This window comes from Ostrea edulis, chromosome 4 (genome assembly GCF_947568905.1).
Source record: "Ostrea edulis chromosome 4, xbOstEdul1.1, whole genome shotgun sequence".
NCBI lineage: Eukaryota > Metazoa > Mollusca > Bivalvia > Ostreida > Ostreidae > Ostrea > Ostrea edulis.
Window position 1 is genome coordinate 21,969,406 of NC_079167.1, and position 14,597 is coordinate 21,984,002.

General features: G+C 35.6%; 2 protein-coding genes across 5 annotated transcripts in view; one reads left to right on the top strand and one right to left on the bottom strand.

Moving 5' to 3' along the window:
* Window positions 1-7,696, top strand: part of LOC125671315 (heterochromatin protein 1-binding protein 3-like) — a 52,527-nt gene extending 44,831 nt beyond the window's left edge. The window contains exons 10-11 of the mRNA XM_056162232.1: window positions 92-269; window positions 6,217-7,696. Of these exons, the coding sequence (XP_056018207.1) occupies window positions 92-269; window positions 6,217-6,442 (404 nt within the window). The 3' untranslated portion in view covers window positions 6,443-7,696. The remainder of the gene's footprint in view (window positions 1-91; window positions 270-6,216) is intronic.
* LOC125671317 (leucine-rich melanocyte differentiation-associated protein-like) overlaps window positions 1-14,597 on the bottom strand; it is a 49,322-nt gene that overhangs the window by 23,855 nt on the left and 10,870 nt on the right. For 2 of the 4 annotated variants that reach the window (XR_008802297.1, XM_056162231.1), the window contains exons 5-6: window positions 14,381-14,507; window positions 13,934-14,025 (exon numbers count right to left, since the gene is read on the bottom strand). Coding sequence is in view for 3 of the 4 variants with exons in the window: in XM_056162231.1 (XP_056018206.1) it covers window positions 13,942-14,025; window positions 14,381-14,507 (211 nt within the window). In the remaining variant the exon portion in view is untranslated. Of the gene's footprint in view, window positions 1-12,914; window positions 14,026-14,380; window positions 14,508-14,597 lie in introns of those variants that run through there. The other 2 variants (XM_048906898.2, XM_056162230.1) reach the window with 2 other exon arrangements.

The following is a 14,597-nucleotide window of genomic DNA, read 5'->3' on the forward strand; positions in this document are numbered from 1 at the left end:
TTTCGTAAATATAATGCTAATGCAATATAAAGACAAGGGTGGTTGATAGCAATGTCTCTTGCTGATGTGCCATTATTGTGATATTTTACAGCTGATGATCTGGAAGATATGATTAGTCAAGCTGTCATTGCTACTCATGAACCTAAAATAGCATCAGCACTGATGATTAAGAAGTATATTCTGCAATACCACGAGAACTTTAGTGTGGACTCCAGACCACATTTGTTTAGAAAAGCACTGGAAAGAGCATGTTCCAGAGGCATCATCAGGTATGGCTGTTTACTTTCCAGTTTTACTGATAGGTTCAAACAGATGAGGGGTGGGCAATAAAAGATGAGTGTGCTGGCATTGGGACTGGACCACATTTCAAATACTGTTAGATTTTTAGGTCACCTGAGTAAGCTCAGTTGACCTATTGCAATTGGTTGTCATCCGTCGTCGTACGGTGTCTGTCGTCTGTCAAAAATTGAACATTTTTAACTTCCTCTTGATAACTACCAGTTCAATTCTTTTCAAATTTGGTATGAAGCATCTTTTGGACAAGGGGGACATAAATTGTAAATTTCAGGACTCCAGCACCCCTGGAGCCTAAGGGGTGGGGCAAAAAACTGCCAAAAATTGACCAATTTTCAAAAATCTTCTTCTCAAGAACTGCACATGTGTAAGAAAAACTAAATACATGGTGATGTAGAGCAGGAAGGCTTCTACCAAAATTGTAAATTTCATGATCCCCAGAGTAGGGGTTCTGACCCCAGGGCGGGGCCAAACTTGGTATATAGTGTTTATGTGTAAAACACTTAAATGATATTTTCTTTAGTGCTATTGATATTAAATTGAAACTAGATCGATATTTAGAAAGAACAGATAGTCCTATAACAAAATTGTAAATTTCATGATCCCAGGGGTAGGGGTTTTGGTATCAGGGTGGGGCCAAAATAGTCAGTTATTAAATGTATGAACAATAGACATTTTTAACTTCTTTTTGATAACTATCATTCCAATTTTTTCAAATTTTGTATGAAACATCTTTGGAACAAAGGGGACATAAATTGTCAATTTCAGGACTCCTGCATCCCTGGGGCCATAGGGGCGGGGCAAAATGTGGCCAAAATTGACCAATTTTCAAAAATCTTCTTCTCAAGAACCACACACGTGTAAGAAAAACTAAATGCATAGTAATGTAGAGCAGGAAGGCCTCTACCAAAATTGTATATTTCATGATCCCTTGGGTAGGGGTTCTTACCCCAGGGCGGGGCCAAACTTGGTATATAGTGTCCATGTGTAAAACACTTAAATAACATCTTATTTAGTGTTATTGATACTAAATTGAAACTAAATAGATATTTAGAAAGAACAGGTAGTCCTTTAACAAAATTGTAAATTTGATGATCACAGGGGTAGGGGTTTTGGTATCGTGGTGGGGCCAAAATAGTCAGTTATTAAATGTGTGAACAATAGACATTTTTAACTTCTTCTTGATAACTATTATCCCAATTCTTTTCAAGTTTGGTATGAAGCATTTTTAGAACAAGGGGGACATAAATTGTAAAATTCAGGATTCCTGCACCCCTGGGGCCTTAGGGGCAGAGCAAAAAGTGCTCAAAATTGACCAATTTTCAAAAATCTTCTCTAGAACTGCATGTTTAAGAAACACTGAATGCATAGTTATGTAGAGCAGGAAGGCCTCTACCAAAATTGTAAATTTCATGATCCCTGGGGTAGGGGTTCTGACCCCAGGGCGGGGCCAAACTTACTATATCGTGTCCATATGTAAAACACGTAAATAACATCTTTTTTTAGTGTTATTGATACTGAATTGAAACTAAATGGATATTTAGAAAGAGCAGGTAGTCTTTTACCAAAATTATAAATTTGATGATCCCTAGAGTAGGGGTTCTGATCCCAGGGTGGGGCCAAACTTGGTATATGATATTTATGTGTAAGTTTGCTGATACTGTATAAAATCTAAATGCATACTTAGGAATAGCAGATAAGGATGTACAAAAAATGGTGAATTTCACAACCCAGGGTTTTGACTCTAGGATGGGTCCAAATTAGTCATATCTTTTGATGTTTTAATGTTAATACACCTATTATATTATGTAAAGCCTTTCATCAGTGTATGCGCTTCTGAGGGCAGTGAAGTTTTAAGAACACATCTTGTCTTTTACTTTTGCTGAACATTCAAATTTAGCTAATAGAGATTCAGAACAAGAATTTTTTTTCTAGATTTCATAGCCCTTGGGAGTAGTGAAACTTCTTTACTAGTATTCAGGTGACTGATAAGGCCTGTGGGCCTCTTGTTATCAATGAAAAGCTTGACACAAAATTCTCATGACCAAAGAATGACCCTGTGTTTTGTCCTCTAAATCACTTAAAGGGACTGATTCGCAACTTTTCTACAAAGTTTGTTTTTCACTTAAAATGATCAAAATCTACAGTCTATGTTAAAAATGTTTCACAAAAAAAATTAAGGTTATATATCAAGACAGAAGCTCATTATAGAGTTCATTATTTGTTTTGAAAACAAAGATTGAGGTGTGTAATTGTTTATGAAGTTTTCAAAATATAAATGGATATTGATCCAAGTTTATTATATATATCACATTTCATGTATACTTTAGATTAAATGTGTCATTTAAAAGTTAAATTTGTGACTGTACAAAATTAAGATGCTTTAAATTACCATATTAACATTTCACCAGTTTGTGAACATTAAAAGACTCGAGTCTTTGTTTACATAACACAGAGTACTAATATATTGCTCTTATCCTTGCATTCAGACGTTGGTTGCAAACATTAAATGAGTTATATTTTAATTTTTAACATCAAAAATGGAAGAAATTTTTTTTCTTCCAAAAACTGTGAACCAGTCCCTTTAAGTCGCAGGAATAAGGTAAATTTGTAAATTAGGAGTGTAGTGTAAGGTCACACGTAATACAAAAAGTGCTTAAGATCCTAGTAAATAGTTTAACAAGATGTATTTGTGAAATGCTTATTCACCCTGATTACAACAAAGTGGAACTCATTTTAGTGAATAATTTTCAAAGTAGGTCAGAGGTCAATTTCAAGGTCAACAAATTTGGTATCTCACAAGAAATGCACATGCTAAATATGATAACTGTACCATGCGGTTTAAAAGATATGGCTTATAATCATTATACCCCCCACAACAAGTTGTGGGGGGGTATACTGGAATCGGGTTGTCCGTCCGTCTGTAGACGCAATGGTTTCCGGGCTCTAAAGCATTATCCTTTCCACCTACCGTCACCATATCATATATATGGACTACCCATGGGATGAAGATGTTCCCTATCGATTTTGGGGTCAAAAGGTCAAAGGTCAAGCACACTGGACATCGAAGTAGCAATATGGTTTCCGGGCTCTAAAGCGTTATCCTTTCCACCTACAGTCACCATATCATACATATGGACTACCCATGGGATGAAGATGTTTCCTATCGATTTTGGGGTCCAAAGGTCAAGCGCACTGGACATCGAAGTAGCAATATGGTTTCCGGGCTCTAAAACGTTATCCTTTCCACCTACAGTCACCATATCAAATATATGGACTACCCATGGGATGAAGATGTTCCCTATCGATTTTAGGGTCAAAAGGTCAAAGGTCAAGCGCACTGGACATTGAGGTAGCAATATGGTTTATGGGCTCTAAAGCGTTATCCTTTTCACCTACAGTCACCATATCATATATATGGACTACCCATGGGATGAAGATGTTCCCTATCGATTTTGGGGTCAAAAGGTCAAAGGTCACGCGCACTGGACATTGAAGTAGCAATATGGTTTCCGGGCTCTAAAGCGTTATCCTTTCCACCTACAGTCACCATATCATACATATGGACTACCCATGGGATGAAAATGTTCCCTATCGATTTTGGGGTCAAAAGGTCAAAGGTCATGCACACTGTACATCGAAGTAGCAATATGGTTCGGTTTTTCATGCCATTTGTTTTTTACACTCAGAAAAGAGGTAGTTTATACCTATTACCAACACCCTTTGGGAGATTGGGGTAAGCGGGGGGTATTCTTAGTGAGCATTGCTCACAGTACCTCTTGTTTTTTCTAAAAGTAGGTCAATGTTAAGGTCACCAGGTCAAAGATTTTGGTGTCAATGGAAAGGTCTTGCCACAAGGAAGACACGTACTAAATATGAAAGGTCTACCTCTTATGGTGTAAAAGATATGACCAAGTTATAAGTTTTTTTTTGGCCACAAACAGACAACAGACCAAAACACTATATTGCGGGGGCCCCCCCCCCCCCCCCCCCCCCCCCAATGTTTCAGTTCAGGGGCAGATAAAAAGAAGCTTTAATGAAGTATAGTAGATGGTTTTTTTTATAAGAAAGGGTTTTAATGTATCTGGGAGTTTTAATTTCTTCTGTTTTGAGTAATCATTATATATACCACAATTTTTGGTTCACACACTTTCTCAAACCTATGGTTGGTTGAGTCACTGATTGCTCGGTTTACACTTGTTAACTAATCAATTTGCATCCGAGCAGAAATCTGCAGAGAATGTTAACCAATCAGAAATCTGCACAGACAGCTACAGGAAATTAACCAATCAGATGAGGCAGTAACTTACAGTAATAACCTGTGAATTTATGGGCATAAAAGAAATGAACTTTAAATATAGGGAAAAGAGCAAAATAATGCAAGCTTTTCATATATTGAAGATCCCTCAACAGTGTTAACGAATTTTAAGATTTGTATTGAAAAAAAACAAGCTGTATTTTTCTCACTGAAAACTGGAGGTGAGAAAATTACTTTTGCTATATGAAAAATGTCATCAAATATGATATATCATTTAATACTGAAAGGTCTTAGATCTCATTTCATACCTTAATATTTACATTTCCTATGTTTTTTGCCTTTGATATCTCTACAAATTGTAATAAGAGCCATTTCCTCATGAATGAACTACAATTGTGAACAATGCATGTATGAATCTTGATAAATATATTACTTCTATTTTGAACAGCTGGGAATTCCAACAGAAATGAAAGTAGAATGTAAATATTAAAAAAGAAGTTTCGTTTTTGAAAATACATTTTGGTATGAACTTCAACACTGTCGGTCAATCCGGCCCTAAGGTCAATCCGGCCCCAGTCGATCCGGCCCCTGTCGATCCGGCCCCTGTCGATCCGGCCCCAAGTCATTCCGGCCACAATTACCGTAGTCAGTCCGTCCCCATATACGTTTTATAGATATTTTCTACTTATAATCTATGTAATGGGGTGGGAAGTACATTTATGTTTTATAAATGATGAAACATTGTTTAATATGGTAAATAAAAAATGTATCAATTCATCAAATTTCATTTAAAGCAATACAAGTTAAATTAATTCAAAATAAAAGATAAAATAGAATAACATAGACAATTTTATTGACAATTAATTCATTATCAAAATTTCATTTGAGTGGCACGTTTGCTATTTATTATTTCCTCATACTTTTAATACTCAAAATTTACATGATGTAATATTTTAAAACAAATGAAATGTGTAGGCATGAGGATTATATTAGTCAATAATTGTTGTATTATATTAGTCATACCGATAGGTGTTAATATTGGTGCAGACTATTGTGATAGTTTAAAGTACCGCCAGTTAATTACAGCTTGTATTGCTTTAACATATAGCAATTATCACTTACAAATTGAAAAAAAAAGATATAAAGAAATACAAATTCTAGAACTCCTAAGTGTCTGCATCCGTAGTGTTCCAAACAGATAACGTACACGTCACGCACATGTACATGTTACAAACAAATCTTTAATCTAAATCATGGTTATAATCACTACAAACAATATAATCATATTGATGTTTGGATGAAAATTATAGCATTAACTGTAAATAAGAAGACAGTAAAAGCTGGGGGCCGGATTGACTGGGGCCGGATCAACTGGGGCCGGAACGACTTAAGGACGGAACGACTAGGGGACGGATTAGTTTTGGGGCCGAAACGACCTGTTACCTGCTGGCATACTTTTCATGAAGAGCTAAGATGCTTCATGAAGTATGCTGGCATAAAGTGTTACAGTTCATACCCTCATGTATTTTCTAAAACAAAATTTATTTCTTAAACTTGAGAACTGAGCAACGATGGGTTTGGAGGAAATGTGTGGACCGTGTATGTTTTGAGCTATAGTTATCAATAGGGACTCCCTGTCTATATGTTCTATGTTATGATCACAGACAAATCTCTGGACTTGGGTGTGGAGGATCATTTCAGCTGGTTAAGTCCTTTATCCCATCTCCAGCTATCCTGGCCGGGGAACTGGAGGATGAAGCCGAATACTTGGATGACACTGTCGAGCCAGATGGAAAGGATGAAATCTACATCGTACGCAAAACTAAGTCTGGGCGAGGGACAGGAACTAAAGAGCGTAAAGAACGTAAACCTCCTGCCTCCCGAAAGTAGCTGTTTAAAGCACTGAAGCATTTTAACGTGCTGTAGGGATAAGGACAGAACGCTAGCCATCAGAATCATGCATGTTGTTCTGGCTGGAAAAATGTACTATTGATTTAAAAAAAATTTTTTTGCTTTTATTGTCATAAATTTTATAATACTTTATGTTAAAGAGTTACTCAAATTTTAGCCTGTGCATACTTTATATTATGTATGTGCAATTCCATGTAAATGAGTAATAATAGAGACAGGTTTTGTTGTTTTAAATGTTTAATCATGCAGTCTACATTTGAATGTAATTTTGATAACAATTTTCATATTATGCCAAACTTAAAAGGATTACATACGGTTATATTTTCATGAAAGCAATCTGAAATGAGGCATATGATTATGTTAACAACTTGGATGTGCAGTGCATTCTCCAGTCATTTGAAATCTGCATTATTTGTACTCATGATTTTATGACATTTGATGAATATTGACGAATTTTACTAGATCATTTGGCAATATGCTTATAGATTGGTTAGTTTTGTAAATAGAGAAGTTTGTTTCATGGTACAGGTACAGGAAACCTGTGGATTCTCTACAATACTGCAGTGCATATATTCTACTATTACATACAAATCGCAATCCCCGATATGCTTAACCACAATGTACTTATTCCTGAATGTGTAATTCTGTGTCGATCGACCTTTCTTTTTATTCAACATTTCATTCATTTCATGACCAGTAAAAAAGTAATACATTTAATACAGAGATGTATGTGAAAGGCAGCTTGAACCATTATGTATAAAAAAGGTATTTTTACTTGCGTGTAGTCACCCTAGCATTTGATGTCTTGACTGCGTTCATTGATCGAGAGAACATTTCTTGACTTCTGCAGGACTTGCACTTACTTTATGACTGTTATGGTGAAATGAAGATAATTATGCATTTTATTGTGGAAACTTTTTAAAAGTGGTAACATTTTAGGATGCCTCCAAGTTTTTTTTTTTTTTACTGTGTCAGACAGATCTGCCATCTTATTTTTTCTCAGATCCGTGCGTGTTGCATTTTCTTCACAGAGGTAGTGTTAATCAGCTGTAGCAGAATATTTTAATGTTTTTGTTTTGAGAGAGTCATATTCTTTTGTGTATTGGTCGCTGTAGACCTGTTGCTACTTTTTATGTTCAAATGACTGTTGTGTTCCCCACATAAAGTTTTGTTTCATAAACATTATGTGCATATACATGTCTTGTAAGGAAATTAAAGAGAATGTGCACTCCATCTCTCCTGGTTTATAGCTTTAGTCAAGCAAGAGGCTCTCAGTGGAGCATTAGAACGTAATCAGAGACTTTAAGGAGAGGCAGAACACTGATCATGTGACTGAAATATACTGTGTCAGAGCCTCCATCTCATAATAGTGGGCGTCTTCACTTTACTATCTATGACATTGTAGCCTACTAAATTATGTCATGTCTCGTATGCTGAAACATTGCTTTTGCGTACATTGCAATGATAAGGATTTCAAACCCGAGAGAATAAAAAAGCCACTAGGACACGATATTTTGGATTTATTATTTCCCTTAAATTTCTATATCTCCTTTGAATTTGGTGAAATATTCGGCACAAATTTGACTTGCATAGTATTTTGGAATTTTTAAACAGGGATAACAATACAATGCTAAAATTTATATAGCACCTTAATCTTATTAAAATCTTTAAATCATAAAACCATGCGATTGAAAACCTATCTCATGTCAGATATCATTTTACACAAATATATAAAATGATTATTTGCTTTATTGAAGGTACTGTTTAAGTACAGTGTATAAAAATTGATAAAATTCAGATTTAGTAGTAAGAGTACTGAAAGTTCAATGTTGCCCAATTTCAGTATTAATGTCAGCTTGAAATACAAAAAAACATTTTATTTAGCTTGTTCAAAAAAATCTGTGACACATTCCCCCTCCCCCCTAAAATCTGATAAATAGTAAAATTGGGGTTTTAACAAGTTGATTTTCATTATATTATTGACTATATTTTTGTTTAAACCACAAAAAGTACTGAGAAAGTATATAGTACTGAGAAAGTATTGAAAGGGTATCCATTTTCAGACAGAAATACTCTGTATACTTAACTTTGTACCTACACATTGTGTACACAGTATGTATACATTCTTTTAAGTTCAGTTTGTAGTAAGTCAGCATGAAAATGATGTCTTTTATCTAACAAATACTGAAACAACAGTTATCGATAACTGCCTCGACTTGAAAACCGTTGCTTTACATCGAACAACGCACAAATTTCCAAGAAATAAAACCATTTTTATCAGAGTTTTTTTTGGGCAATATCTCAAGTTCTGCATAAGCTTTAAGGAAAATTTGCATCATCAGTTATTTGTAATCTTTGTCTGGCTGTCCGACCCACAGTTTTAGTCAGAACCATGACAGTGGAAGCTCACAAAGGTTGCTTATGGACAGATTTTGTGTCAATCCAAGGTCATTTTGCCAAGGTTAATGTTGGTGGTAAAGAATTTGTATTTTTTTTTGTGTGTTTGCCTGGCCTACAACTTTATAATGGAAACAACAAGATGTGTTTGTGAAACACTGATGGCACCAGATTACAACTAAGTGCAACTGTAAGACACTTTTTTTCAATTTCCAAAAATTAGGTCAAGGTCAACAAATTTGGTATCATTGGAAAGGTCTTCTCACAAAAAATGCACTTGCTAAATATGAAAGCAGTACCTCTAACGATTTGAAAGATATGGCTCAAGACTGGTGAACATTAAGTGGCAAGAAATGTACAGCATTTGTGATGTCCATCTGTTACACTCAAAACATTTAACGTCGCAATGCAGTGGGCGGATGCTAACTCAGCGCAGATTGAAAAGATCTGTGCTTATCACTGCGCACGAGTGAGCTAATAAACATTATATAACGATGCAAATTTTGGACATTTCTGGTGTAGTGGTTCTTGAAAATATCTTCTAAACACCTCTCATTATCACAATTTCTTGCACATTTCCCATGGAAAGGGGTTATGGCTTTTTATATGAAAAATACTTGAATACCCTTTACATAAGGATGTTTTATGTCAAGTTTGGTTGAAAGGTTAACAACCAATGGCAGTTCAATTTTAATCGGAAAACTTTGACTTCTGAGCTAAATAGTGAAACATACTGAAGGACAGTATGATGGATAAGTTGACAGATGGAAAGGAAACTTAGTTCCCCTGTTACAGGGATTAATAATGTCCAATAGTTCCTTCCAGTTCTACTGGTACAGGATTAATAATGTTCTATAGTTCCCTCCAGTTCTACTGGTACAGGAATTAATAATGTTCTATAGTTCCATCCAGTTCTACTGGTACAGGGATTAATAATGTTCTATAGTTCCCTCCAGTTCCCCTGGTACAGGGATTAATAATGTTCTATAGTTCCCTCCAGTTCCCCTGTTACAGGGATTAATAATGTTGTATAGTTCCATCCAGTTGCCCTGTTACAGGGATTAATAATGTTCTATAGTACCACTGTTATAGGGATTAATAATATTCAATAGTTCTCTGCAGTTCTACCGTTGCAGGGATTAATAATGATTTATAGTTCCCTTAAGTTCCACGGTTACAGGGATTAATAACGTCCTATAGTTCCACTGTTACAGGGATTAATAATGTTCTATAATTCCCTCCAGTTCCACTGTTACAGGGATTAATGTCCTATAGTTTCACTGTTACAGGGATTAATGTCCTATAGTTCCACTGTTACAGGGATTAATGTCCTATAGTTCCCGTTACAGGGATTAATAATGTTCTATAGTTCCCTCCAGTTCCACTGTTACAGGGATTAATAAAGTTCTATAGTTCTCTGCAGTTTTACTGTTGCAGGGATTAATAATGATTTATAGTTCCCTCAAGTTCCCCTGTTAGAGGGATTAATAACGTCATATAGTTCTACTGTTACAGGGATTAATAATGTTGCATAGTTCCCTCCAGTTCCCCTGTTGCAGGGATTAATAATTTCTATAGTTCCCTCCAGTTCCCCTGTTACAGGGATTAATAATGTTCTATAGTTCCCTTCAGTTCCCGTTACAGGGATTAATAATGTTGCATAGTTCCCTCCAGTTCCCCTGTTACAGGGATTAATAATGTTCTATAGTTCCCTCCAGTTCCCCTCTTACAGGGATTAATAATGTTCTATAGTTCTCTGCAGTTCTACCGTTGCAGGGATTAATAATGATTTATAGTTCCCTTAAGTTCCACTGTTACAGGGATTAATGTCCTATAGTTCCATTGATACAGGGATTAATAACGTCCTATAGTTCCACTGTTACAGGGATTAATAATGTTGTATAGTTCCCTCCAGTTCCACTGTTACAAGGATTAATGTCCTATAGTTCCCCTGTTACAGGGATTAATGTCCTATAGTTCCACTGTTACAGGGATTAATGTCCTATAGTTCCACTGTTACAGGGATTAATAATGTCCAATAATTCCATCCAGTTCCACTGTTACAGGGATTAATAATGTTCTATAGTTCCCTCTAGTTTCACTGTTACAGGGATTAATGTCCTGTAGTTCCACTGTCACAGGGATTAATGTCCTATAGTTCCACTGTTACAGGGTTTAATGTCCTATAGTTCTATAGTTCCACTGTTACAGAAATTAATGTCCTATAGTTCCACTGTTACAGGGATTAATAATGTCCAATAATTCCATCCAGTTCCACTGTTACAGGGATTTAAAATATTCTATAGTTCCATTCAGTTCCCGTTACAGGGATTAATAATGTTCTATAGTTCCATCCAGTTTTACTGGTACAGGGATTAATAATGTTCTATAGTTCCCTCCAGTTCCCCTGTTACAGGGATTAATAATGTTCTATAGTTCCCTCCAGTTCCCCTGTTACAGGGATTAATGTCCTATAGTTCCACTGTTACAGGGTTTAATGTCCTATAGTTCCACTGTTACAGGGATTAATGTCCTATAGTTCCACTGTTACAGGGATTAATGTCCTATAGTTCCACTGTTACAGGGATTAATAATGTCCAATAATTCCATCCAGTTCCACTGTTACAGGAATTTAAAATATTTTATAGTTCCATCCAGTTCCCCTGTTACAGGGATTACTAATGTTCTATAGTTCCATCCAGTTTTACTGGTACAGGGATTAATAATGTTCTATAGCTCCCTCCAGTTCCCCTGTTACAGGGATTAATAATGTTCTATAGTTCTCTGCAGTTCTACTGTTGCAGGGATTAATAATGATTTAGTTCCCTCAAGTTCCAGTTAAAGGGATTAATGTCCTATAGTTCCACTGTTACAGGGATCAATAATTCCATCCAGTTCCACTGTTACAGGGATTTAAAATATTATATAGTTCCCTCCAGTTCCCCTGTTACAGGGATTAATAATGTTCTATAGTTCCCTCCAGTTCTCCTGTTACAGGGATTAATAATGTTCTATAGTTCTCTGCAGTTCTACCGTTGCAGGGATTAATAATGATTTATAGTTCCCTTAAGTTCCACTGTTACAGGGATTAATGTCCTATAGTTCCACTGATACAGGGATTAATAACGTCCTATAGTTCCACTGTTACAGGGATTAATAATGTTCTATAGTTCCCTCCAGTTCCACTGTTACAGGGATTAATAATGTTCTATAGTTCCATCCAGTTCCCCTGTTACAGGGATTAATAATGTTCTATACTTCTCTGCAGTTCTACCGTTGCAGGGATTAATAATGATTTATAGTTCCCTTAAGTTCCACTGTTACAGGGATTAATAACGTTCTATAGTTCCACTGTTACAGGGATTAATAATGTTGTATAGTTCCCTCCAGTTCCACTGTTACAGGGATTAATGTCCTATAGTTCCCATTACAGGGATTAATGTTCTATAGTTCCACTGTTACAGGGATTAATGTCCTATAGTTCAACTGTTACAGGGATTAATGTCCTATAGTTCCACTGTTACAGGGATTAATAATGTCCAATAATTCCATCCAGTTCCACTGTTACAGGGATTAATAATGTTCTATAGTTCCCTCCAGTTTCACTGTTACAGGGATTAATGTCCTATAGTTCCACTGTTACAGGGATTAATGTCCTATAGTTCCACTGTTACAGGGATTAATAATGCTGTATAGTTCCCTCCAGTTCCACTGTTACAGGGATTTAAAATATTCTATAGTTCCCTCCAGTTCCTCTATTACAGGGATTAATAATGTTCTATACTTCCATCCAGGTCCGATGGTATGGTGATTATTAAATGCACAGCTTATTATGAACAGAAGTAGTAAATGCATGCAATCTAATTAACATAAGTTCCTTTGATCCGCTCCCCTAGTTACAGTTGCTACTCTATGCATAGCGGTCATAACTAGTGTAGCTATCATATCATTAGTGTAGCAATCATAAGGGAGCTGATCAAAGGGTCTAATTTTGATTAGATTATAGATCCTTGTGGCCAACTGAATTCTATATATAAAAAAACAATCACAAGTCTTCATATTCAATAATATTTTGTATGAATGATTACATACGACAACTTTCAAATTTTCTCCTAAAAACACAAAATTATACGCCTTGATCAAAAGCTTCTCGTAAACAATGCATACAAATACATGTACTCATAAATTATCAAACTCACCATTCACCCATAACATTGTCATGTAAATGTAAGCAACAAAATAATAAACAAATATTTCTAATCACTGATGTTTTGTCAATGATAAGCCTGCTAGGTCAATGTTTATATACCCTCATACAGGAACTCATGCTTACATCACAGACTTGCCGTGTATGGTAATTATTCAGAGTATAAAATCTACATCTTTTTTCATTTTACAAAATATAAATAGAATGAATGAATATTTAGGTTGTTTGTATTACAGGGATAAATAATGAGAGAATGATGTAATGTCAGTATTATTTACTTTGCCAATTCTACAAATTATCCCCCCTGCTTCCATATATACCTTCCGCCCTCATAATACTTAATCAACCTAAACATTTATTCTTGAAAAAATACAATCTACATGCATGTTGCTGAGACATACTTTACAAATAATATACAAGTAACATTTACATATAATCTCTACCACTTATAAATATATCAATGCTGTATATATCTCATTTAAAAAATCCAAGTGTCTGGCTCCACCATAAGATAATGATTGTTGCACGGAGCCTTGACACTGTTTTATGGGTTATTGAGGTACATTATGGTCGTTCAACGTTCCACCACTAATTGTTCATGCTATAACAGTTGTGATTTTACAGAATGAAACAGCTGGTGAAGTGTAAATTTCATGGATGAAGAATGTCAATATTTCCCTCCATCAATGGACAGATGCAGTGAGCGATTTCATAAATCTTTGTTTCTTATGAATCGGTTCCCTTCTGAGTGCTTCCCATAGTAAACATATTTACTTTTGCCAAATGATGCTGTAAAAAATATTTTACTTTCAGTTACTTAAACTTTGATATGAGAGAGAGATGGAGATAGAGAGAGAGAGACTTACAAATTGGTTTATCCATGCTCTTGTTCGTTCGAGTTTGGTAGAGGTGAAAAAGCTGTAGTCTCTTCAGTGTCATTTTCTTCTTTGTGCACAATCTGTTTCAAAATAGGATTTTTTTTTATGTATTTTAGCATAACTGTTACGACCGTCTTTCTGATCAGTATAATTAGTGACCGTCATGTAAAACAAGAGTTCATAATGAGAACCATAATCTGCTAATTCTATTTCATTCAAACAATTTCTTATATCTATTCCTATAAAGGTATAAACCAAACCGAAGACCAGGAAATAAAATAATCATTAGTCGCCCCTTGCTCACCTCATTCTTAAAACAGATATGGGAAAATAAGACTATTAATAAGTTACAGATGGACAGAATATGGACAATGTTATCCTTGAGTGTTGTTATTTTTCACAGGATATAAAACGATTACGTGACCCCTCACTTACCTCGTCTTCTGTGAATTTCACCACCTGCATAAAGGGCCCCACTCTCTTAGCTTCCACGAGTTCCTCCTCCTTCACATTTGTAGAATCCAGGAACTTGAGGCCTGGCAACCGGAATAATACATAAAACCTACAAGGTACCAAAACACAAACTGAGACCATGAGACCCACATTTATTTACCGTTTGTTTCTCCCTAGAAAAATGGCAATAAAGATTTTG